The sequence below is a fragment of the Schistocerca cancellata genome, chromosome 2, assembly GCF_023864275.1.
Source record: "Schistocerca cancellata isolate TAMUIC-IGC-003103 chromosome 2, iqSchCanc2.1, whole genome shotgun sequence".
Lineage (NCBI taxonomy): Eukaryota > Metazoa > Arthropoda > Insecta > Orthoptera > Acrididae > Schistocerca > Schistocerca cancellata.
The window spans coordinates 770,081,684-770,108,219 of NC_064627.1; the positions used below are offsets into that span (position 1 = coordinate 770,081,684).

At 42.0% G+C, this 26,536-nt stretch overlaps 1 protein-coding gene across 1 annotated transcript in view; it reads right to left on the minus strand.

The window, feature by feature from the left end:
- The window catches only part of LOC126158426 (DNA polymerase nu-like), a 247,083-nt gene that overhangs the window by 94,278 nt on the left and 126,269 nt on the right, over nt 1–26,536 (minus strand). Inside the window, exons 6-7 of the mRNA XM_049916442.1 lie at nt 26,198–26,374; nt 25,740–25,870 (exon numbers count right to left, since the gene is read on the minus strand). Coding sequence (XP_049772399.1) covers nt 25,740–25,870; nt 26,198–26,374 — 308 coding nt within the window. The remainder of the gene's footprint in view (nt 1–25,739; nt 25,871–26,197; nt 26,375–26,536) is intronic.

Sequence of the window (26,536 nt, forward strand, 5' to 3'; positions counted from 1 at the left end):
AGACATCAACCAACAAACGGAAACTTCGAGAAGGCGTCAATCAACAGTAGCCAATAAGTACAGAGGAAAGGGCCGGCAAAGTCAGCGTGCAGCCGTTCCCATGGCTGTGCCGGATCAGGCCACGGAGAGGGCATTGTACGAGGTGCAGCCAGTTGTTGAACATACTGACCACACGCAGCAACCATGTGGGCGATGTCCAAATCAATACCGGGCCAATAAACGTGCCTGCGGGCCAGGGACTTAGTCCAAGAAATACCCCAATGGCCTTCATGCAACAGTTTGAGAACATCTTTGCGAAGAGAGGCTGGCACCATGACCCGTGGAGATGCGCCATCCATGGCCAGAAGAACAACACCATCATGAACAGACAGACGAAGGCGCAAGGCATGGTAGTTGCGAAGGGGATCCGATGCCTGGCCCTTGGTCCTGTCTGGCCAACCCCATTGAACAAATCCGATCACCTGACGCAGGACCGGGTCCCACGCAGTAGCCGACGCGACCTGCGAACCTGTAAGTGGAAAACCCTCGACCGCATGACATTCTTCCTCATCAATGTGGAAACAGAGTAGTTCATCACGATCGAAAACCGGGTCGGGGCCCATCGGCAATCGCGACAATGCGTCAGCGTTGGCGTGCTGGGCCATGGGGCGATAATGAATCTCATAGTGAAAATGAGACAAGTATAAGACCCAGTGTTGCAGGCGGTGAGCTGCCTTATCCAGAAGCGACGCCGATGGGCTGAACAGAGAGACCAGCAACTTGTGGCCTCCTTTTCGATTTGAGAGTAACACCGTTGCTCATCGTTGAGGGTCTTGGAAGCATAGGCGATGGGTCGTTCTGACCCATCCTCATACCGATGAGCGTGTGACACTTCAAAGGATTGAGCGATGCTTAGAACTTCCGACAACGACGGGTTTGGCAGTTGTAGGGCACGTTGCCGAACTTCTTTATCAGGAGCAAGCCGTAGAATAGCATCCCTAACCACTGAATCAGCATAAGACTCATGATGAGTGTCCGTGACAAACTGAAATTTCCTACTCAGACCATGTAGTTCCGCCGCCCAAGCCCGGTAAGATTGATGGGGCTGTTTACGACACCAGTAGAACGCCACGCGGGCGGCAACGACGTGGGTGTTTTTTCGGTAATAGTTAGACAATAAGTTACACATTTCTTGGAAGGACAGAGAGGCAGGGGTCCGCAGAGGGGCTAACTGAGATAGCAGCTGATAAATCTATGGGGAAATCCAAGATAGAAATAACGACTTACACATAGGAGCGTCGACAATGCCGAAACCAAGAAGTGTTGCCACAAACGCTTCTCATAATCCTCCCAATCTTCAGCGGCCTTGTCTTAAGGAGGGAATGGAGGTGGAGAAGAGGAAGACAGATGATGAGTAAGCGACGTCGACAGCGCCTGAATAGCAGCTGTCAGCTGTGTTTGTTGTTCAATGAGCGCTTGCATAAGCTGTTCCATGTCTGCCCCGTCACGAACACACAAATCCACAACGCAGTGAAAATATCCGAACTCGTTGCCAAAAAGTGTTATAACCTTTAATCACCAATAATTGCGTGGATATTCAAACACACTCACTTAGAAACAATAGCTCGTTACATGATAACAACTCAGTATCTCTTATTCAACCGCTGTGCCGTGACATGCGGCCGGGGCCATTCATAGCTAGGTGGCGCTCCCGCGCTCGGCCGAGTTGCGGAGCACCTCTATCGCCATTTGCGCGTACTGTCGTGGTGTCACTGTTAAATGTTGTGGCACTGTCACAACATGTATAACAGTGTTTGTAGTGTACATGGCAGTGTGCATCCAAAGATACACTTATTGTTTTGAATCTAACTCTTGATAAAGCAATGCAGTTCAGTTACTCCACTAACATCAAAAAATGGTAAACTTCTTTTGTTTGTTACAAAATTCGTATTTCTACAGGAATTTATTTGATCAAATGCTCTAGATAACCAGTCTCAGCTACCTGCCATGTTATCCTAACAGAAATATTTTTCAAAAAATATGTTTTTATGTATATTTTTGGCGATACATTTGTAAAGATATTTTGAAGATGTATTTTGACAGACACTGCAGCGCAGTGATATTTTGTTCAGTGCAGAAAAGTTGTCTATACACGTGCCCAAAGTGGCAGCTGAAATTTACATTTCTATTTCCCATAAGAATAAGGAGTACTTAACAAACGGAAGCTGCTTACCATATTTTGATGCTAAACAATGGAAAACCCAGGATGGAAGAATGATAATATTATGAAAAGTATAGCTGCTACTCACCATATAGCAGAGATGCAGAGCCACAGATAGGAACAACAAAAAGACTGTCAAACGAAGCTTTCAGTCAAACATGCCTTCAACAGAATCCAACAACAACAACAACAACAACACACACACACACACACACACACACACACACACCAATGCAATCTATGGCTGCCAAGGCCAGACTGTGCACATCAGTGCACAATATGAGAAGCAAACTGAGCACTGGGGGTAAGGAGGAGGCTGGGATGGGGAGGGGGAAGGAGAGCAGGCTAGGGGTGGTGGCCGGTAAAGTGTTGCCTGGTGGGAGCATACAGGACAAGGTAGGGAGAGGGTGGGGCAGCTACGTCCAGTCAGGACATTAGATGGTGGATGGGGCAGGGGTCAGCAGAAAAAAGAGAGAAGTAAAAAGACTGTGAACAGGGAAGGATATAGGTAAAGGACAGTGACTAACGGAGATTGAGTTCAAAATGGTTCAAATGGCTCTGAGCACTATGCGCACTTCGGAGGTCATCAGTCGCCTAGAACTTAGAACTAATTAAACCTAACTAACCTAAGGACATCACACACATCCATGCCCGAGGCAGGATTCGAACCTGCGACCGTAGCGGTCGCCCGGTTCCAGACTGTAGCGCCTAGAACCGCTCGGCCACTTCAGCCGGCCAATGAAGGTTGAGGCCAGGAGGGTTACGGGATGCAGGATATAATATAGGGAGAGTTTCCACCTGCGCAGTTCAGAAAATCTGGTGTTAGTGGGTATGATGCAGATGGCTATTCAGCATCTCCACTACTGGTGAATAGCAATATCCTTTTCATAATATTGTCATATTTTGATGTTAGTGTAGTAACTGAAATGCATTGGTTTTTCATGAGAGAGATTTGAATCAATAAGTATATATGTGGAACATTATCTTGTACAGTAAGAATACTACATTATCTTTGAATGCACATTGCCATGGATGTTGCAGACACTGTTGTACTCAATTTCTGGCACCAGCAATGTAATCACCCAACTAGTGTACTCTGCCGGCCAGTGTGGCTGAGCGGTTCTAGGTGCTTCAGTCTGGAACTGCGCGACTGCTACGGTCGCGGGCATGGATGTGTGTGATGTCCTTGGGTTAGTTAGGTTTAAGTAGTTCTAAGTTCTAGGGGACTGATGACCTCAGATGTTAAGTCCCATAGTGTTCAGAGCCTACTGTACTCTAAGTGTAAGTTACCATACTGTAAATGGAATACATTCATTAATATGAAAGTAAGGTTACATATTGTCCCACTTTGTTGTTTATTTCACAGTGTAAATTTCAGTGATTCTGATGATGCTCTTGTAATATTATAGAACTAAAGTGATCACTAAAACTTACTGAATGCGACTTGTGGCTCTCCTGAAAAACATAATTTCAGCAGTTGCTGTTTCCTCTGCAGGCAATGCCTGCTCTCACTAAACACCACAGCTAAGTCCACGGTGAGTGGAGAACTGAGTAAACGCCAAAAATGGTAGCAAGTCAAAGTCCAGAGCAGGATTGGCATCAGTATAGAAGCTACGCATTATTGGAAACAACGCAAATAGTGTACTATATGAAACTGGAGCATGGCCACTTGAGTAGATCCAAGCTGCTATTGGCCTCACCTACATGCCTCGGTGGCCATACCTCTTGTGGCACCTGCTAAATGTAGTGCCATTGATTGTGTCCACTGGGGAGGGGGCGTATTAAATCCACTCTCCTGAAATTGGCACACAGAGCTGAAAATGTTGTATCCTATGATGGTGACGGCAGGATTGGATGCATGGAGAGGCAGCACTTGTCGCCAGTGGATCTAGGACCATAGGCTCTTGCCCAGCAGGAGACCCAGTCGAGGACTGTGTGGGTGGCAGAGGTGTTAGTGTGCCCAAAGGAGGAGACTGCTCTGGTGCCACTGTTGGTGACTGGGGGACAGGGCAGAGGAAAAGGATATACTAAGGTGCAAGAGGCAAGTGGAGAGGGTGAGAGACATGGTTAGTGGTGCCCCTGGTGTCAGGTGTGGGGTTTGGAGGGGGCAGCAAGTTCATCAACATTATACGACTGCGGTCACAGCAGGAGCTGGTTGTGATGATGGGTTAAATGGACATACCTGGCTGTGACGTCAAACAGCCTAAGGCCCGTGTCATCTACAATGTCCCTTCAGCCCACACCAGACACCAGGTGAATATATGTGCCAAGATACAGGCACCCTGCAGGGAGATGGACCTGTAGGTAAGATGGGTGCACTGTACAGGATATGGGAGTTCTAACACCTATGCCTGTGGAGTATTTGGCAGGGCCAAGTCCATATATGGGTGTGGCCCTATAGGTTGTGAGGAAGCTGTGAAAGCAACCTAAGTCAATGACACCTGCAAGACCTTCCTTATCTGGAATTTAAGACAGTGGACCATCCGCCCAACCTTCATGTAGGAGGTGGGGTGAAGAGGAGTGGTGGTCATAGGATTGATGGCATTGTGGCGACAGGAGACCTGCAGCTTAGTCAATGTAAACTGGGGCCAATCATCTTAAGCCAGGGTGCAAGATGCCCCCTCAATGGTGATAATCCTCTCAATGGCATGCGTGATGACAGGGTTGGTAGTGTACAGCATGTGTGCTACATACAGGAATCTGGAAAGTGTGTCCACTGCCAGCAACCAAGTAGCTCCCTGAATTGTCTCATCAACACTGACATGGACACTCTCACAGGACTGGACAATTGCGTCAAGGTGAAAATCATTGTACTGGGATGCCTTATTGAGGCAGCAAGCATGGCAGGAGCAGCACACCAATTTAATGTTGGCAAAAATGCTAGGCCAATAACTTCATGTGCATCACATCTTCCAATGTGACACATGAAGGAGATGGGGGATGCAAAGTCAGAGAGGGAGCAGTATGCAACTCAGCTGTCAGAGCCCTACAAGACCAATGTTAAGATGCCCTGCATGGTTTTGAGTGAGTAGGGTCAGGTTATAAAAAATATGCTCCAGCCATTCTTTCTTACCACTGACAAAACCTTCCTCAGCCAGCACTGGACCACAGGACAATGTGCTGAGGCTACTTCATGCACCATTATGAGGAATTCATCAAGGGTCATTTACAGGCGTTGATCCAGGGCAAAACAAACAGTTTCCTGGCTATCAAATCCCATGTTGGTGCCAAGAGGGTGGTGGGACTGTTACACCTCTCACAGGGAGACTCTTGATAAGCAATAATAATGAACAGGTATACAAGAACATAGGTTTATTAAGGTCTCAGTGAGAGATTTACTAACAAAAGAAAAATTCTTCTCAATAAAAAATAATGCAACTTCTCAGACAATAACAGGCACATACCTGGAACACACAGTGAATAAATGTAGTGGGACATGAAGACTACGCCACTGATGATCCCTAATGATGAAGGTTGAGCATTTGCCTGACAGATACATCTCAAGATATTGCTGGAAAGTCATAGGTCCCACTGTGGTGGCTTCTGATTGAGCTCTGACTCACGGGCTGCTAAGAGGTGGCACAAAGAGCTTTGGAGGACTGAACTGCCAATGCCACCACATATGGCCGAGATGTGTAGGAATTCATGCCGATACCGTTCTGTACACAAGACACAGTGGAGAAATTAAATCCCTGACAGGGAGGAACTCTAGTGACACTTGTCCTGCTGTCTGTCATCCTTGTTGTGATGGATACAGCCTGGGGAGGCAATGCCTTGTACAATCCATTTAGATGATCTTCAGATACATGGAATCCCTTCCCCATAAGAGGATGAGAGAGACAGTAGTTGATTTTGCCATCAGGGTCAATTTACATGGCAACAGCAGGGCCCCTTGGTAGATGTTGGTCCCAAGCACTCTGCTCAATATCCATTGGTGTTGACCCGAGCTTGGGCAATGGAAGACCACCCTTCACAGGGGAAGACAAAGGAGCCATCAGATGTAAAGCCTGGGCAACAGCGTCCTGCTGTGATGCAGACAACATCCCATACTTTCATTATGTCTTTGGTTGTTGTCCTCGGTGTCGATGTACTGGCTGCTACACTGGCTGGAAAATAGGTTGTTACAACTACTGTCTACTGTAAACGATGTATCCAACAGATGCACATTTACATTTCACAGGCTTTTACTTTCACTGTTCACAACCCCCCAATATTACACAGTTATATGGCCAGTGCACTATTGTTTTAACTTTCCATAAGCCTCATTAACAGTTTGCAGGCAAACATCCACATACTGCTACAATAGTTTACTGCTGAATATCTATGTGCAGTAAGAACATAACCACAAAGTTCACAGTTCTTGAAGAATCGAAAGGTACATATGGAGCAGACACTGTCATTGCTTGAACACATGGCCTAATTGTGTTACACTTATTTCACTGTTAAGTTGATGCATTGTTGTCATTCTAACCAACACAGGTTCCTCGTCTGAAACTCGGCCGTGGACTGACTGTCTCATGACCAAAAATCGGTCCCTTATATATCCTCAACAACAATAGGTGCTGGAACTACACATTATTCTAAGTTAAATTTATGGACATTACAATTAAAACTTAACTCATTAAATTAACTGAATACATAAAAAAATGTGTTCCATTTAACAGTTTCTTTTACTACAAGGCTTAGGGTGAATTATTTGTTTAAATGATGAAATTAAAATATATAGTTACATAAACAATACTTTTGACAAAACTGTTAATTACTTTGGAATTAATGAAGGGCTGGGTTCGCTAACATGTTTTCGAATAGAGCCAAATAAATACTTAAAGAATGCTAATGTTTCGCCTTACAAATGTCTTTATTTATTACAGAATTTATATTTCTTTGTAAGTCAACAACAGTCTTTAGTTACAAAACAATTACTGCTTTCACCCTATAACAAAAGATACTAACTAGGAATAGTTGAAATAAATTAGAAAATCATTTACATACATAAAACTAAGCACAAAATTAGATCTGGTGTTATATTCTTTAAAACTGAAGGCCAACCTTTCTCTTTTATGAAAATACAGATTATACTCGAATATGTTAATGGTAATTAGTCAAAAGTGAAAAATGAATTTAAAGAGGCAGATGGCAAAACAAGAAGGGAAGTACAATTATCCCAGCTTGCTTCATCACAACTTGGAACAAGGAAAGGCCCGGAGTTTGTGTTCATTGCCAATGGTAGTTTCCTAGGGCAGACTTGCTTCAGATGTTTGCACCAGCGTGAACCATTTGGGAGTTGCGTTTGAACAATTGCCTGTCCCAACAGCTGGGTCACTACAGCTGGAGTCAAATGGTGGCATTGTCAGGAGAATGTTAGGACACAGACGGCATCACAGATGGAAAAGTAATGCACATACGACCTCGTAATGGCGGTTTCTTTGGCTGCCGTGGATGGAGGAGGGAGAGAAGTGATAACTGCAGCTATCCATGCAGTTGTTCATCTGGACTGGTCCCCTCCTGTGCTGTCAATTGAGAGGAGGCCAGAAAGGTGAAGAGTGCATTGTGCAGAGAGTGGTGATGGTGAAGCTTCAATAGATCATCCTTAAACATTTGAATGAACTGCTCCACCAGACCACTCAATACTAGGTGGAAATGTGCTATGTGGACAAGAGTATTTCTATTGGATGCATGGAAAGACGTGAACTCGGCAGACTTAAACTGAGGCCCATTGTCCATGACTCTTGTTTCTGGCAGACCTTCGATCAGAAAGATGTGGTTTAAGGTTTTAATCACATGATGAGATGATGTAGGAGACATCTGGGAGATGTATGGAAAACTAGATCCTGCATAGATCACGATCAACCATGAATGGCCAAGAAAATGGCCTACAAAATTCAAGTGTAGTCGTGACCATGGTGTTAATGTCTCCAGCCATGGAAAGTAGCAACTAGATGGGGCTGCTTGTTTGCTTTCACAAGTTGCGCACATGGCCACCAAGACAGCAATATCACTATCAATCACCTTCCAATATACATCTTGCTTCGGAAGGAGTATGATACCTCAATCACTTGGTGAAGCAGGTGTAAAATATGGCATTAAAGAGAGGATGGGATGATCACTCAAGTCCAGCCATTTTTGCCCTGAAGCAACAAGACACCATTGAGGGCAGAGAATTCATGCCAGTGGTGCTAATAACCTTGAACGTCTGGGCTGACTATCTGCTGGGAGTCTGATAGCCATCCCCACTGGACCAGAAGGAGAAATTCATTAAGAACCACATCCTCTGCAGAACGTTGGGCCACCAATTTAGCATCAATAGGGAGTGAGACAAGAGCTGCTTCATCTTCAGTATCTAAGTGGGTACAGACTTCCACACTGGAATCAAAGGAAGAGTCCTGACCTACCAGCAACCATGAAAGTAGGTCAGTGTTGGCATGGCGAGTTGTACAATGGCAGTGAATTTCATAGGCATCACTTACAAGAAACAGAGACCATCATTGAAGGCGGCAAGCTGATTTTGTGGGGATGTTGGCACCAGTGCGAAATAGTGGCAGTAATGGTTTGTGGTCAGTCAGTAGGATAAAATGACATAGTCATGGAATTTTTTTAAAGCAAAGACAATGACCATGGCTTCTTTTTCTATTTGTCCATAGCTGCACTGAAGGTGATTGTTCATTTCACCCCACCAACTATATGCAATGGGATGGCTCCTACACAATAAATGGATGCATCCACCTTGAAGCCACAGAAAGTGACAGATTGTAAGCCATCAGACAGATGGGCTGAATCAATGCCTTCTTAAGGGCCTGGAAAGTGTGGTTGCTAGTAGTGTCCCGATTACATGCCACATTCTTGCATAAGAGACAGTGCAGCAGAGAAGCGACAATTGCACCATGGAGAAGGACCTTAACAATAGTAATTCCGGTGGACCAACATGGATTGAAGTTGCTTAACATTTGTCAGTGGTGATAAATCCTGCATAGCCTCGACGTATTTCAGCATTATCTAGATTCCTGAAATGCTGTGGATATGATCCAGATATTCCACTTCAGGGATGAAAAACTGGCACTTCTCCCAGTTACAATGAAGATTTGCAGCTTGGAGGAAGGAGGAAAGAGCATCTAGGTTATCAGACAAGTCTTGTATGGACCGTCCTGCAATTTTGATGTCATCTAGGTAGTTGGCTGTGCCCAGCACTTCCTGCCTAATGTGTTCCAAATATTGCTGGAAATATCACTGGGGCGCTCTCAATACCATTAGGGATGCAGTTGTAGCAGAAGAGACAGAAAGGTGTGTTGCTTACCAGCAATTCACACAACACCTGATCCAGGAGAAACTGTAGATATATATCCTTGAGGTCAGTTTTCATGCAGACCTTGTGCCCAGTCAGTTGGGTAAGACTATCGTCCATCTTTGGAATAAGGTAAGCATACTCAATGGATTGTGCATTAATCGTGTTCTTGAAATCACCAGGTATGTGGAGGAAGCCATCTGATTTGTCGACCGACATGATTGGTGTTGTCTACTGAGTTTTGGAAACAGCCATCAAGATGCTAGTGTCTTGCAACTTATCCCTCAGGGTGAATGAGACATTCCTAGCCTCAAAAAGGGGGGCATGGCTGTTGGGAGGAGGATAATATGTGCTTCAAAACCCACAATGCCCATAGTACAAGGTTCAAATACTGAATGATACTTATCATGAAGAGGGAAGAAGTAAGGATTGTCAGTGCCCGGCTAGATGTCACTGCTCAAATTGTGCTCTTCTAGTCCCAAACCTGCAAAGATGTCAAGGCTTAATAAGTCTGTAGCCCCTGGGTTATCACTGACAAGGAGGTGCCCTTTACAGATAATTGTCCCACATTGGAAGAGGGCTGTGAACTGTCCTTTGACTATGTGACGAAGCAAGCTGGGATAATGGTAATTCTCCTCTTGTTTTGGCATCTGCCTCCTTTAAATTCGTTTTGTTACTTTTAATTATTTACCATTAGCATACATGAATATAATCTACATTTTCATATAAGAGAAAGGTTGGCCCTCAGTTTTAAAAAATATAACACCAGATTTAATTTTGTGCTTATTTTTATTTATGTAATTGATTTTCTAATTTATTTTGGTTATTCCTAGTTAGTAACTTTCATTATAGGGGTAAGTCATTAATTGTTTCGTAACTTAAGAGTCTATTGTTGACATACAAACAAATATAAATTCCATAATAATTTTAAACATTTGGAAGATGAAATGCTAGTATTCTTAAAGTATCTATTTGGTTATAGTCAGAAACATGTTAGCAAAGCCAGCTCTGAATTAATTCCAAGTTTATTAACAGTTTTATCAAAAGTATTGTTTGCATAACTATATATGTTAATAAACAAATAATTTGCCCTAACTCTTGCAGTAGAAGAGACTGTTAAAAAGACGAAATATTTTTATGTATTCAGTTAATTTAATAAGTTAAGTTTTAATTGTAATTTCTGTAATTTAACTTTGAACAATGTGTAGTTTCAGTACCGATTATTGTGATGATGCGTAAGGGCCCAATTTTTGGTCATGAGACAGTCAGTCCACGACCGAGTATCAGACAAGTAACCTGTGCTGGTTATAACAACAGCAATGCTTCAATTTAACTGTGAAATAAGTGTTAAACAATTAGGCCATGTGTAAAAAACCAATGACAGTGACTGCTCCATACATATCTGATTATTCTTCTAAAACTGTGAACTTTGTAGTTAGGTATTACTGCTCGTAGATGTTCAATAAGAAACTGTTGTAGCAGTATGTGGAGTTTCGCCTACTAACTATTAATGAGGCTTATTGAAGGTTACATAATAGTGCACTGGCCATATAACTGTGTATTATTAGGGGGTTGTACTGCAAAACATAACTGTACATCTATCAGCTACACCATTTAAAGTAGTCGGTGTCAGAATCCACAAACCCCATTTTTCAGCCAATGTAGCAACGAAGTAAGTCGACACTGAGGACAACAAATGAAATAAATAAAAACAGGTGGAAACACCACAACTTCCACTACGTCATTGCTTGTATTTGCAGAGGCACTGAAAGAATGGTTGCACTGGAGGAGAGCCTAACCACTGGTAGGTGTTCCATATGATGGTCAAGGCAGTAGAACGGGTGTCCACTTAGAGGTCGATAGGGTGATCATTGACAGAAATCTGGAAGGACTTTTGTTGGTCTCCGGACAGGAAGAATGCCATGGACTTGAAGCGACTCTGGTGCCACCATGTCTGATTCCTCCATCAGGAAAATATTCACTTGAGCTGAATCCATATGCATCTTGGTGGAGGTCTGGCAGACATCTACTTTGTGACCTGTCTTGCCGCAGGAGAAACATTTGGCATGGTGAAACTGGCACTGGTACGAAGGATGCGTGATGAAACAGTTAATGGAGGAAGGCAACTGTTGGAGGCTGTTGGCAGGGAATGTCCATTTACCAATAGGCGGAGAGTCTGTAGGGAACAGGAGCTGCCGATTTAGCAAGCGGGACAATGGATCTTGTATGGAAGCTGACGCAAAGATGAGCTGCTTAAAAGCTCAAATAACACTGTTCTACAAAAGAAACCTTTTTTTCTATTTCTGATAAAAAATATTGTGATCCTAGTTGTATTTTGAGTGCTGAATTGAAAACTGTTTTAGGTTTTTTTCTGTCAGGGATAGTTTATGAGTAATCGCAATTTTATTTCTCTTTTCAGTTTCTGATATAGTGCAGCAAACGTGAGGTGACATTCGACAAACAAATGCACATCTTTATGATGTTATAAGTTCATCACATTAATGGAGGGTGGGATCTAACATATAACACAGTAACCTTTGTGTATACACTTTGAAGCATTTATTTGACATGAGAAATTACTGAAAATTGACAAACAATGAGCCACTGCCTTGTAATGCACATCACTTTTTTCTCTTGTATTGTGAATCTTTCTACTTTCGAATGATATTCCAAGCAATAATCTGCTAACATAGAAGGTACCCACTTCCCTTCATAGCGCCTTTATATGGTAGAAATGTCTTTATGGAATCTTTCCCCGTGTCCTTCCGATACGTCACTACAACTCTCTGTGAAGTAGTCCAGATGAGAGTCTATCATATGTACCTTCAAAGACATATTGCACCCCAAATCCTGATATGCTTTGATCATATCCTTCACCACTGCTTTGTAGTTAGTAGCTCGTCTTCTTCCGAGGAAGTTTTCTGACACCATCTTGAAACAGTCCCATGCGGTTTTTTCTTTATCAGTTAAACATGCTTCAAAATTTGCATCTTTCTGCAGCTCCCTGATTTGTGGGCCCACAAATACACCTTCCTTTATTTTTGCAGCTGAAAGACGGGGGAATTTGGTAGCTAGATATGCAAACCCACAGCCTGTTGGATCCATGGCCTTCACAAATTGTTTCATCAGGCCAAGTTTGATGTGAAGCGGTGGAAGTAGTATATATGTAGGAACTACCAGACTTTCACGTTGTACATTCTTTTCGCCAACTTTCCATCTTCGCCTGGGCCATTTCTTTTTCACGTAGTGAGAATTTCGGTCTCGACTATCCCACTCGCAAAGAAAACAGGAATACTTTGTGTAGCCTTGTTGCATTCCCAGTACCATAGCAATTACCTTGAAATCTGCATGTATTTTCCATTTGTGTTCATTGTATTTTAATGAATTTAGCATCCTTTTTATGAATTCGTAATTCCCTTTTGGCAAACTAGCGTAAGCTACTGGAACAGAGGGTATTTTATTTCCGTTATGGAGCAAAACACCCTTCAGAATTGTTTTCGATGCATCTATGAAAAGTCTCCACTCCTGTGAAATATAAGTGAAGTTCAGCACTTTCATCAGGCCAGCAACGTCATTGCAAAATGGCAGTGCTTTGTCAGTTGAAAAATAAGAAATGAAGGCATGTTCTCTGTGTCTGAACACACTGATTTTAGTACTTTGGTGCAGTAGATTATACTCTTGTAATCTTGAAACAAGCTGCTGCGCCTTTTGTTTACTTAGTCCTAGATCACGTACTAAATCATTTAAATCTGCCTATGTTAACAAATGTGGCGATGACTCACTTGTGCAGTGATATAAAGAATCATCATCTGTGATTTCTTCAGTACTACTTATTTCACTGTCACTCGGAATTTGACCTTGAGCTCTTGAAGGTACTGGAAGGTTGTCGGAATGCTGCACCGGCATTCTCGCTGAAGGCAGATCTGCGTAAACAATGTGCCTCTTTGACTTTTTGTTGTAAAACCCTGAATTTTTGTTAGACAGAAATAACAATCAGTAACATGGTCCTTAGGCTCCCTCCAGACCATGGGAACAGCAAACAACGCCACATTCTCTTTACCTTTCCACCATTGAATTAATTTGCAGTAACATGTAGCACAACAGAAATGTGGTGCCCATTCTTTATCTTGGTCTCCTACCTCTACTCCAAAGTAATGTTTGTATGCTTTCTTTATGACTGAAGAAATTTTCTTCCTATTTCTGGCAAAAGTGAACTTCCCACAGATGTAGCATAAGGTGTCCGGCTTATATCGACATCCACGACGACGTGGCATTTCTGCAAATTTAAAAATACCACTTTGGTAATACACCTGTATTAAATTAACAGTAGGGAACTAGAGGAACGCTGATGTGTAAAAACAAGCAGTCGTTTTACCTTCAGCACCAGGCTCAATCCGTTTACAAACAGAAACTAAAAAATTCAACCATGCTCGGAAATATGACAGACAGTTACTTGTCAGCCAAAACACCCACCCGTTAAGACTGACACAAATTGCGGCTAACACCACGGTTGTAAACTCGATGCACCTGCTCCTAGGAGGCGTGAAGCTTTACTGCCGAGGCAGCGACCGGCCGTCGCCGTTCGAGTTAATGAGATTCTTTCAGGAGGTCTTAATGACATAGGTGTGGCAGGGGGATAACCTAATGGTGTCTGATTCTTCCCACCTGCTGATACACAAGAAATTATCACGTTCTATCACTACTGGATTCGGCAACATACCCGTATTTCTCTACGTCTCTGTGTTTGCCATGAATTGTGAATATAGATTATACATATTACATAAAAAGTATCCCTGACAACGATATTTTGTTTACATATTTGAATTTCCCACGGTAAAATGGTCTAGAAGCACATACTTTAATATCAGAAATAGAACCTATGTCGAACAGTGTAATCTGAAGACAATCATCCAATGTGGGGTCTATCAGTTTCAGTAAGTCCATCTGAAGCCCTTCAGCAGGTGCATGTACCAGGAGCATGTCCCAAATGTGTAACATGGCGTAAGACTGTTTATGTGCTTCATTGGAACACTAAAATTGACATTCCCGAGAAAGACCTTGGAGTGTCGTGATACATTTCCAGTAGGACTGACCCCCTGCTTATGGCAGCTGAAAATTTTATGTTGTGGTACAACAACACGGCCTTCAAGGCAAAATATTCTTGCAAGCAAAATTAGGCAAAATTTTCTTGCAAGCAAAATTTCACTTCCTTGTATGATGCTAATTCAGATTTCAATTTCTGAATGAGTTGGTAAACCTCTGGTCCACCATAGACAAGGAGAAATGCCCTATGATGGGAATCACATGAGATACCAAACACCAGAAAATGCTGCTTAAGGCGTTTCATGTAGTTCATCTAAGATTTTAATTTCTTGTCAAAAGGGGGAAAGGGTGGAGTTCCACCACAAAATCCTTTAGCCATGAGGTCCAGCTGAGAAGGGCATTGGAATCCATTGGTAGACACTGTTGTAAACCTCACTACCATGGTGACCAATCTTTATGGGACCACCCGGATCCAAATATCTCATCGCCACTGCTGTATCTCCATGGGGAGATGCTTGATAAGCAGTAATAAGAAACAGGTAAACAAGAACAAGAGTTTATTATGACCACAGTAGAGATTTTTAATAACAAAGAAAACAATCTTCACAATAAGAAATAATGCAACTTCCCAGACACTAACAGGCATATGCCTGGGACACACAGTGAATAAACATAATGGGACATGTAGGCAAAGCCACTGATAATTCCTAACAATGTACACTGAGTGTACGGCATACCTGGCTAACAGGCATGTCTCAGGATATTGCTGGAAAGTTGTAGGTACTGCTGCGCTGGCTTCCAACTGGGCTCTGACTGATGGCCTGCTAAGAGCCAATGCATGAAGTGGCCCAGAGCTCTGGTGGAGTGAACTTCCAATGTGTCAGCTTGTGCCACTGTATATAGCCATGGCATGTAGGAATTCCTGCCAATCCAGTTCCGTACACATGACACGTTGGAGGAAATAGGCCCCTGACAGGGAGGACCTCTGGTAGCACTTGTCCTGCCACCAGTTGTCCTTGTTGTAATTGATGCAATCTGGGGAGGCAATGCCTTATACATATGCTTCAGTGTCAGAGGGGTTGCCGATTACTTTAGGTGGACATTGGGTACATGTAGGGTCAGAACATCAGCACTTGTGTGTCAGCTGGTAGCACCCACTCAAGAACCACAACTGGCATTGCAGACTCTGTGCTGCCTTGTCTGAGAGTTTAGAGCAAAGCACGAACAAAGGATATCAAGATTTTGTAGTCAGTCAACAGATGGAATTAGCAGAGATACAAATACATACAAAATTTCTTGATCTTATATATGATCATTAAAGCCACCTCCTCTATATGGGGATAGTTGAGCTGCAGAGCATTTAACAATTTTGAGGCAAAGGAAACTGGGCACTGAGAACCATCTGATGACTTGTGGGACAAAACTGTCACAAGAACCCATCCATAAACAGTGTTAATGGCAGCGTATATGGCATCAGACATGGTGCTGCTTGATATCATCCTTTAAGTGCTGAAAAGCCTGTTGACAAGTGGTCAGCTACACAAGTTTGATGCCCTTTTTTGCAACTGATTAAGAGGGTGCATGAGCTGCACCAACTGTGGAATAAACATGGCATAGTACGTGATTTTACACAGAAACAACTGCAACTGTTCAAGGTTATTAGGGACTGGTATATTGATAAATGCATCAACGTGGTCATGTGTGTGCATGATGCCCCTGCGGCTGAGAATGAACCCAGGTATTTGACACTGGTGGCAAAGAAACTGCAGTTTTCTAAATAACTGATAGTTTAAACGTTTTTCTGGAGCCTTTTAAAAAGGGACTCAAAGTTCTTGTGATGTTCTTTGTGTGTCAGCTTCATAATGATAATGATTTCAAAATAATTAACACAATGTGGAATACATTGAATCACTTATTCTAAACAATTTTGAAAAATTGTGGGTGTACTTGCAACTTCAAATGGTTAACAGGCTAAATTGAATAAGCTGAATGATGTATTTAAAATTAGCAACTGACATGAAACATCATCAAGGGGCAGCTGGAGATACATGTCCTTTAGATCCATCTTTGAACAATACTGAGCTTCAACCAGTTTAGCTGACAACTCACCTGGGCGAGACATTGTGCAGAGATCAACATTACCTTGAAAGTCACTTCGGGTTTGCTGCCGGATCCTAAAATCAACTTGACTCGATATTTCGGTGATCCAGCTGATCACCATCTTCAGGAAAATGCTGCTTCTGCTGATGAGTCCCGCTGAGAACTGATGCCAGGCTGCAAATCGACGTCCTATATAGGGCACGGTTCAGTACACGGAGCATGCGCTGCCCATCACGGATGCTGCCCTCCAAGACAGGGAGGTGGCACTGCCCTTAGTGGAACACTGCTGGCAATGATATATCACACTCAGGGCCTCACCAAAGAATGTTCAATTTTGATGCGAGACAATACAGGATTCCACGTCAGGCTAAGAGGAAACCCATTGTCTCTGTTGATTAAAGTATCTGCCAACCTAATTTCAATCGCCTCTTTATAGACACTGTTCCAAAAACCGGAAATGTTGGCGACTAACACAGTTTCATCAAATTTCATACTGTGTCCCTCATTTAAGCAGTGTTCTGCTACTGCCGATTTTTCCGGCTGTTGTAATTTCGTATGACGGCCATGTTCCACACACCTGTCATGCACTGTGCGAATCGAACAGCCAACGTAAGCTTTCCCACACTGACACAGAATTTTGTACACACCAGGTTTCCTAAGCCCCAAATCATCTTTCACAGAGCCTCCAGCATAAAGAAGAAAGGCCACCGATCTATTTTCCTCTTCGTGCACCTCTGGAGATGGTCCAAACTCCATAGCTCGATGAATCTGCTTCTTGGAGTATCCATTTTCCTTAAAAACAGCCATTAAATGCACAAGTTCTTGGGTTAAGCTATCCATGTCGGAAATGGCTTATGCTCTCCTTACCAAAGTCCTACGGATGCTACTGCGTTGGTGTGGTGGATGACAACTCTTAGGATGCAGATACGAATCTGTGTGCGTCGGCTTTCGGTGAACACTGTGTCCAAAAGTACCATCTAGAATCCTTCGCCGACCGAGATGTCATCGCTTATAAAACCTGGCAGTGTGGTATCGAGTCAAGTTGATTTTAGGATCCGACAGCAAAAACGAAGAGACTTTCAAGACTTATTATGCCACGAAAGCCTACGTAATCAGATCACTATTAGATTGGGAATTAATAATGGACTTGAAATCACCACAGATACATAATGACCCAATCAATTTTTTAATGAGTGCCATAGGCATTGCCCATTGGCTGGTATTAACTATGGAAATAAAGCCTTGGTCCTGAAGCCATGCAAGTGCTGCCTGAGCAGCATCACAATCCACAAATGGAAGTGGGTGAGTTCATCGAAATTAAGTCACTGCAGAAGGATGGTGAGAAATGTGAGCCAAAAAGTTATGTGCAAAACTGAGTGCTGATTCAAAAATCTCCTTATATGAAGTGGACAGGGCGTAAATATCAGAAAAATATACTTTGTCTAACACTAAATTAACTAGCTCCCCTACTTGAAATCCAAAGTCGGTAAAGGCATCCAAGCCAAAAAAGTGAGTAGCATTAGGGGAATACACAACTATCAAAGTTAGTATGTAGTAAGTACAAAAGTATGTAGTAAGTACAAAAAAATTGATTTTTTTGTACTCTAACCAAGACAACAGTGCATTACAAGCAACACTGCAAAATCAGACACGACCAAAAACTTTGAAATTAAAAGAAGAATTTAAAGATAATTTGCAGCATTCCTCACATGAAACAAATGAATGTTATGAGCAGATCACCAAAGAACTTTGAAATAAGACGTGAATTCTGAGTTAGCAAAGCTCATTTTGTCATTGGTGATGCTCACATGAGAAATATAGCTTAATAGCACTGCTGGTAAGCAAAGCTAAAATCTTTCAGTTCAACCACTTTTATGCCATGTAGAATTTTCTCTTGGCAAGCAGTATACCTCTCTAAACAAATGTTAACATCAAGGTTGTACTTTTAAAGATGCCACTAATCTTTAAATTTTGTGCACTCACAATGTCTAATTCCAAGATGGCTGAACAGCAAATCTGTACTATCCTACATTCAAACAGGCTGTTTACTTTTTTTACACAGTGACAAACAAAAAGTCACTATCTAAGTTCAGATATATTTTTCATCACACATATTTCAACTCATGTCATGCAGAAACAATAACTTCTCTCCAGTTTCACAAGCAATTTTTTGTCTCACACTCAGCCCACTGACTGTATACTGACATATGTCAAGAACCACATTTCTCAGGCCTCTGTAGTTGGGGTTGGTGGCTAAAACAAGCCAATTATAGGCCTGTATATGTTTCTGATTCGAATGTTCTCTAATCAGCAATCTACAAATATCTTCAATTTCCTGAAAGAGATCACGAACTGCTTTCCCATTTGGGCAGTTAGCAATTCATATCACTTTTATTTAGATAGATACAGAAGGTATCCATCTTCAGTCCAAGTTCCACACCTTCAGTAATAAAATCAGATAAAATTAATTTAAAAAAATGAGTTATGGATCAGATTTGTCTGATCTGATAAGCTCTGCCTGATCCATCTTTTGAGTATCTGTGTCCTACTAGAGGCTCTTAAACTCATCTTACACAAGGCAACCAACCGATTTTCCCCCCACAAGGTTATGTACACATACTGTGTTATTGCAGTGAAACTATGCTGAAGTTAGGTGTTACTTCGCAAGTACATCAGTTGGTTCAGTTAAGAAAGTCATCAATGGAGTAAAAGAAGTTGACCACCACTAAATCCATTAGGTTTCTCTTCGACTGTCCTATGTTGCTAAGAAGCCAGACTGAAACTTTCTAGGATAAATATACAAGCATTGTCTGCAACATGACATATCACATCAATGCACTGAACATAAATTTGAATGTTGTGTAGGGGCAGTTGAATTTAGTGAAACTAAACTTCTAATTGTTGTTGTTTATAGGTCCCCTAACCCTGACTTCAGAGCATTTCTGCTCAAGCTAGAAAGGGTTCTTGATTCACTTTATAGGAAGTACCAGAAATTAGTTATATGTGGTGACTTCAATAGAAATTTTGTATATGATGGTGCAAGAAAAAGGATGTTGGTTGCAGGCTGTGTTTTTTCCAGGTATGGTGCAGGGGAACAGTAGCGCAGCCACAGACAATATTTTTATTCATTCTTTGTTACTAGATGGGCATTTTGTTAGTAAAAGGGTGAATGCCCTTTCAGACCATGATGCACAAATTTTAACACTAACAGGCTTTTGTACTCAAATAAATGTCACATATACTTACAAACTATGTAGGAAAGTTAATCCAACAGCAATAGAGAGTTTTCTAAACCTCGTCAGGAACAAGAGTGGCAGGATGTTTATAGTGCCAATAACATAGATGATAAATACAATGCTTTCCTTAACACATTTCTCGTGCTCTTTGAGAGTCGCTTTCCATTAGAATGTTCTAAGCAGGGTACTAGCAGTAAAAGGCATCCAGAGTGGCTGACTAGTAGGTTAAGGATATCATGTAGAACAAATCAATTATATCAAAATGTTAGAAGTAGTCACAATTAGGCTACAGTAGCACATTACAAACAGTACTGTAAGGTGCTTGAAAATGTTATTACAAAGGGAAGAGTATGTGGTATGCAAATAGAATAGCTAATTCACAGGAAAAAATTAAAATCATTTGGTCAGATGTGAAGGAAGTGTCTGGTCAGCAGCACAAGATCGATGTTATAAAATCAGTTCATAGTAAAAATATTTCTGTCACTGAGAAATCAGATATATGTTAAGTATTTAACAATACCAGAGAAGGAAAGTTGCTACTCACCATACAGTGGAGCTGCTGAGTCACGATAGGCACAATAAAAAGATTCACACAATTTTTTCCCACCCCCCTTGTGCATCCATTTCGTCCTTTTCACACGTATTTGGGTGTATTTTTGCGTAATTTTTCGGATGTACTTCTACTTTCTTACGTAACTTTTCGCATTTTTTGCACCACCATGGATCCTTGCTCCTTCCATCTGTGTCAATACAGAAAAGTTTCCTTATCCCTAGCCAGATCCCAGTCCCATATACTGTTCCTGCGTTGTTGCTTGGCTCATGAAATCCCCCCTAATGGCCGTACCATCAAATTACCCATCTCTGGTTGCCACACCTCCTTCCACAATGACCTCCACCTGTTCAGATTCTGCCAATCCTTAGCCCTCACCAACATAGTCCTGCAAAACCATATCAACCAAGCCCAATCCTCCTTGCAGTACCTTCTCTCCATCCGCAAAATTCTCCTGCTATGCAATCCCAAATTCCTGGAACCCATAACACACATTAAAACTCTTGCCCTGCAGGAACTTGAGCAACATGCACAACACCACTTCAAAAAGCTCTCCGTCCTACTCACTTCCTACTCCCGCCTCGGAGTACCACTGTCCACCACTTCTACAACCATCTCCAAACCTCCCCCACGCCCCATCATAGCCGACAAACCCTGTCACGCAGACCGACTAAATTTACCCCACCCTCCAAAACTCCCTCCCACAACCACACAGAGCCCCGAACCTAAACAGACCCACAACACAGTTATGAACCTTTCCTTCAGAAGCCTTAGTCCCACAGAAATATCAGTCCTTTCTAAAGCCCTCACCTTTCACCCCACTCCCAAGTTCAACCATGCAGGACTAGTTAAAGACCTCCTCTCCTTCTCAGGGTCCCTACAGTGGAAACACTTTTTCGCTACCAACCTGACCAATCAGACTCAATCACAGACCAACCTTGCCTAACTCAGTTCACTCCACCATCCAGCCGTGATCCACCCCCACTGCCTCCAAACCATCCCCCGTTAACTTCCCAGAATTTCTTAACCTTGAAACTTGCCTCAACATCATTCCCAAATCCCTCAACATGCAAACTAACCTTACATCCACAGAAAGAACCACAGTCCACCATCTAAAAACTGATTCCGACCTTATAATCCTAGCTGCTGACAAAGGCTCCACCACTGTTGTTTTGAACCACAATGATTACATGGCAGAAGGACTCCGTCAGCTGTCAGATACTTCCACCTACAAACCATGCCACAGTGATCCCATTCCAGTAATCCAGCAGGATCTCCAGTCACTACTCAAATCCTCAGGCCCATCCCAGAACCTCTCCCTGGAGTCCATCTCTCTACTTACCCCTGCCACTCCCCACACTCCCACCTTCTACATGCTTCCTAAAGCCCATGAACCCAACAACCCAGGACGCCCCTTTGTGGCCAGTTACTGTGCCCCCACTGAGAGAATCTCTGCTCTCATAGACCAACACCTTCAACCTATTACCCAGAACCTATCCTCCTATATAAAAGATACCAACCATTTCCTCGATCGACTCTCCACAGTTCCTGTCCCTTTACCACATGGTGCCCTGCTCATCACTATTGATGCCACCTCCCTGTACACTAACATTCCTAATGCCCAAGGCCTTACTGCTGTCGAACACTACCTTTCCAGACGCCCTATGGATTCCAAACCAACAACCTCCTTGCTAGTCTCCATGACCAACTATATCCTAACCCACAATTACTTCTCCTTTGAAGGCATTACCTACAAACAAATCCATGGTACAGCTATGGGCACCCACATGGCACCATTCTATGCTATCCTATTCATGGGCCATCTAGAGGAATCCTTCCTAAATACCCAGAATCCTAAACCCCTCACCTGGTTCAGATTCATTGATCACATCTTTGCTATCTGGATTGAAGGTGAGGATACCTTATTCACATTACTTCAGAACATCAACAACTTCTCCCCCATTTTCTTCACATGGTTCTACTCAACCCAACAAGCCACCTTCCTAGATGTTGACCTTCACCTCAGAGATGGCTACATCAGTACCTCCGTCCATATCAAACCTACTAACCACCAGGAATACCTCCACTTCGACAGCTGCCACCCATTCCATACCTTTTCGTACAGCCTAGCCACCTATGGTTGTCTCATCTGCAGTGATGAGCAGTCCCTCTCAAAATATACCGAGGGTCTCACTGAAGCCTTCACCGACCGTAATTATCCTCCCATTCTTTTACAAAAACAAATCTCCCGTGCCTTATCTTTCCAGTCTCCCACCACCTCCCAAAGTCCCACAGTCCGGCCACAAAGGAGCATTCCCTCGTAACTCAGTATCATCTGGAGCAACTGAATTACATTCTTCGCCAGGGTTTCGATTACCTCTTGTCGTGCCCGGAATTGAGAAATGTCCTGCTCACTATCGTTCCCACCCCTCCTACCGTGGTATTCCGCCATCCACTGAACGTACACAATATACTCGTCCATCCTTACACAACCCCTACTCCCAATCCCTTACCTCATGGCTCATGCCCCTGTAATAGACCTAGATGCAAGACCTGTCCCATACATCCTCCTATCACCGCCTACTCCAGTCCAGTCACTAACATCACCTATCCCATCAAAGGCAGGGCTACCTGTGAAACCAGTCATGTAATTTACAAGCTAAGCTGCAACCTCTGTGGTGCATTCTATGTAGGCATGACAACCAACAAGCTGTCTGTCCGCATGAACGACCACCGACAAACTGTGGCCAAGAAACAAGTGGACCACCCTGTTGCTAAACACGCTGCAAAAAATGATATCCCTCATCTTAATGACTGCTTCACAGCCTGTGCCATATGGATCCTTCCCACCAACACCAGCTTTTCTGAATTGCGCAGGTGGCAACTTTCCCTGCAATACACCCTATGTTCCCATAACCCTCCTGGCCTCAACCTTCATTAGTCACTGTCTTCACACATCCAGCCCCCTCCTTGTTCCCATTCCAGCATTACACAGCCGTCATTTCACCGCCACACCTAGTCTTTTAATTTCTTTTATTTCTCTTCTTTCCGCTACTTACCCCCTTCCCCCTCCACACCTTCACTCCTGCCTTCCATCTAAACTGCAACACTTGAGAGTGTCGACCACTCCCACCATACTATACCTCCCCCCCCCCGCCACAGCCTCCTCCTTACCCCCACACAGTCGCCACGCCCATCATGCACTGGTGCTGCTGTTCGCAGTGTGGTCTCAGCTCTCTGAGACTGCAGATGTGTGTGCAACTTGCGTTTATGTGTGTGTGTGTGTCTACTGCTGACAAAGGCCTTAATGGCCGAAGGCTTTAATTGTGTGAATCTTTTTATTGTGCCTATTGAGACTCAGCAGGTCCACGATATGGTGAGTAGCAACTTTCCTTCTCTGACATTGTTACATTCCATCCTGGATTTTCCATTGTTTGAAGTATTTAACAATCATTTTCTGAGCATTGCTGGTGAATTAAATAAAAATTTAGTTTCTACAGGGAATCATATAACACTCTTGGCAAATGCCTTTCTGAGATTGATGTCTGAAATACTCCTCTGTGATACAGACCAGGGGCAGATTGAGTCAGTAATTAAATCACTGAAGACTAAGGACTCTCATGGATACGATGGAGTGCCTAGCAGAATATTAAAGTACTGTGCTGCACATGTTAGTGCTGTATTTAGCTATATTTGTAATTTTTCCTTTAGGAATGGTCAGTTTCCTGAATGATTAAAGTACTCAGTAGTAAAGTCGCTTTATAAAAAAGAAGAAAGGAATAATATAGACAATTATAGACCTATACCTACGCCATCAATAAAGTTATTGAAAAGGCTATGTATGTAAGGACAATTGATCATTTTATATCACACAATTTGCTATCAAATGTATAGTTCGGCTTTAGAAGTCATATAACAACTGAAAATGCTATATTCTCTTTTCTCTGTGAGTAATGGATGAGTTAAACAAAAGGTTTCGAATGCTAGGCATATTTTTTGATTTAACTAAGGCATTTGATTGTGTTGATCACAAAATATTGCTCCAGAAGTTGGACCATTATGGATTACGGGGAGTAGCTCACAACTGGTTCACCTCTTATTTTAACAACAGACAGCAATGTTGAGAATGGCTGTGATGTGGATACTGAGTGGGGTACAGTTAAGTTAGTGGTGCCGCAGGGATCAGTGTTGGGGCCACTCCTGTTCCTTATTTATGTAAATGATATGCCCTCTAGTACTACGGGTAGCTCTAAAATATTTCTGTTTGCTTGGTAGTAAATAATGTTATGTACAACATTGGCTAGGTTTCAAATAGTGCAGTTAATAACATAAGTTCATGGCTTGTAGAAAATAAACTAATGCTGAATCACAGTAAGACTCAGTTTTTACTGTTTCTAACACACAATTCAACAAAACCTGACATTTTAATTTCACAGAATAGTCATAACATTATCGAAACTGAACAGTTCAAATTTCTAGGTATTCAGATAAATAGTAAACTGTTGTGGAAAGCCCATGCTACTATCTTGTTCAAAAACTTAATGCTGCCTTTTTTTACTATTCAAATGGTATCTGAAGTGAGTGATCATTCAACACGAAAATTAGTCTACTTTGCTTATTTTCATTCGCTTATGTTGTATGGTATTATATTTTGGGGTAACTCTTCCCATTCTAAAAGGATCTTTTTCACCCAGAAATGGGCAGTTCGGGCAATAAGTTGTATAAGTTCAAAAATCTCTTGTCGACCCCTGTTCACGAGTCTGGATATTTTGACATTGGCCTCTCAATATATATATTCCTTAACAATATGTATATTCCTTACCAATATATATATTCCTTACTGCCATTTCTTGTTAACCATATGCTTATTCCCAAGAACAAGCAGCTTTCACTCAGTTAATACTTGGCAGAAATCCAACCTGCATTTGGATCAGACTTCCTTAATTCTAGAGCAGAAAGCTGTGCAGTACACTGCTGCATACATTTTCAGTAAGCTACCACTAGAATTCAAAAATCTTAGCAGTAATCCACTCGCTTTCAAATTGAAATAGAAGAGTTTCCTCATGGGTCACTCCTTCTATTCCGTCGAGTAGTTCCTTGAAAAATTAAGCCGATTCTTGTTGTATTGTTGACTACATTTACTTAAACTTATGGCTTGACTTTTTTTGGGTTCATAAACATTTTATTTTTATCTCTTATTACTTTTATGTTGTAATTTCATGTACTGACACATTACATGACCTTGGAGATTTGTTCCTCAGTTTGGTGCTATGGAACCTGACACATAAATAACTAAATAAATGAATTTCCAAGTAATACAAAAATTCTTACCACGAAGGAAATACTTTCCCCTCAACTACCTGCTGTAAAACACCATCAATGAATGTTGATTTGGTTTTCTGTAGGTGCCGATATTGCAGCACTGTTCCAGGAAGAGGGTGCCATGGTTTAAGGAGACTTAGCTACAATAATGAAAAAAGAAATGAAATTATAAGTATCCGTACATGGCTTTAAATTGATGTTCAATTGTACAAATATAAACATTTTAAAATAAAAATATATTCATGATTGTAAAAATGAAAGACAAAATATAATTCAAATAATGGGCAACTACATTCTATTGTACAACAATTTCTAGGTATCTTTAATTCAGATAATTTATTTACAAAGAAATTTCCGGAACTGATGATAATGTACTACACTAGCTTATGTAAACTATTATATTTTTAATAATTGTATAATAATGTAGGTGAATTTTGATGCATATATGCAATAAAATGGAGTCTTACCATGTGCTCAGAAGTTGACTTTTGACCAAGTTTTGCAGTTTCTCTCACTTTAGTATTGCTTTTCTGATCAAGCTGAAGTTCTTCATACAGTATATTTCGTAACTGTTGTGGTGAATTCATTTGAAACTTTTTTCCTGCCTCTTTATATGCCTGTTCTTGTAAATTTTCTAAATGTTCCTGTAGAAATAATTATTTCAAAAGCTTTGACAGAAAAATAGCATCCTTATGAGTGGCTCTCATATGGGCACTAATTTATGTTCTCTTCTTCATCACATATATATAATGAAGATACAACGTTACTGTGGATTTAAAATTTATGTGTTTTAGTATTCAATGTGT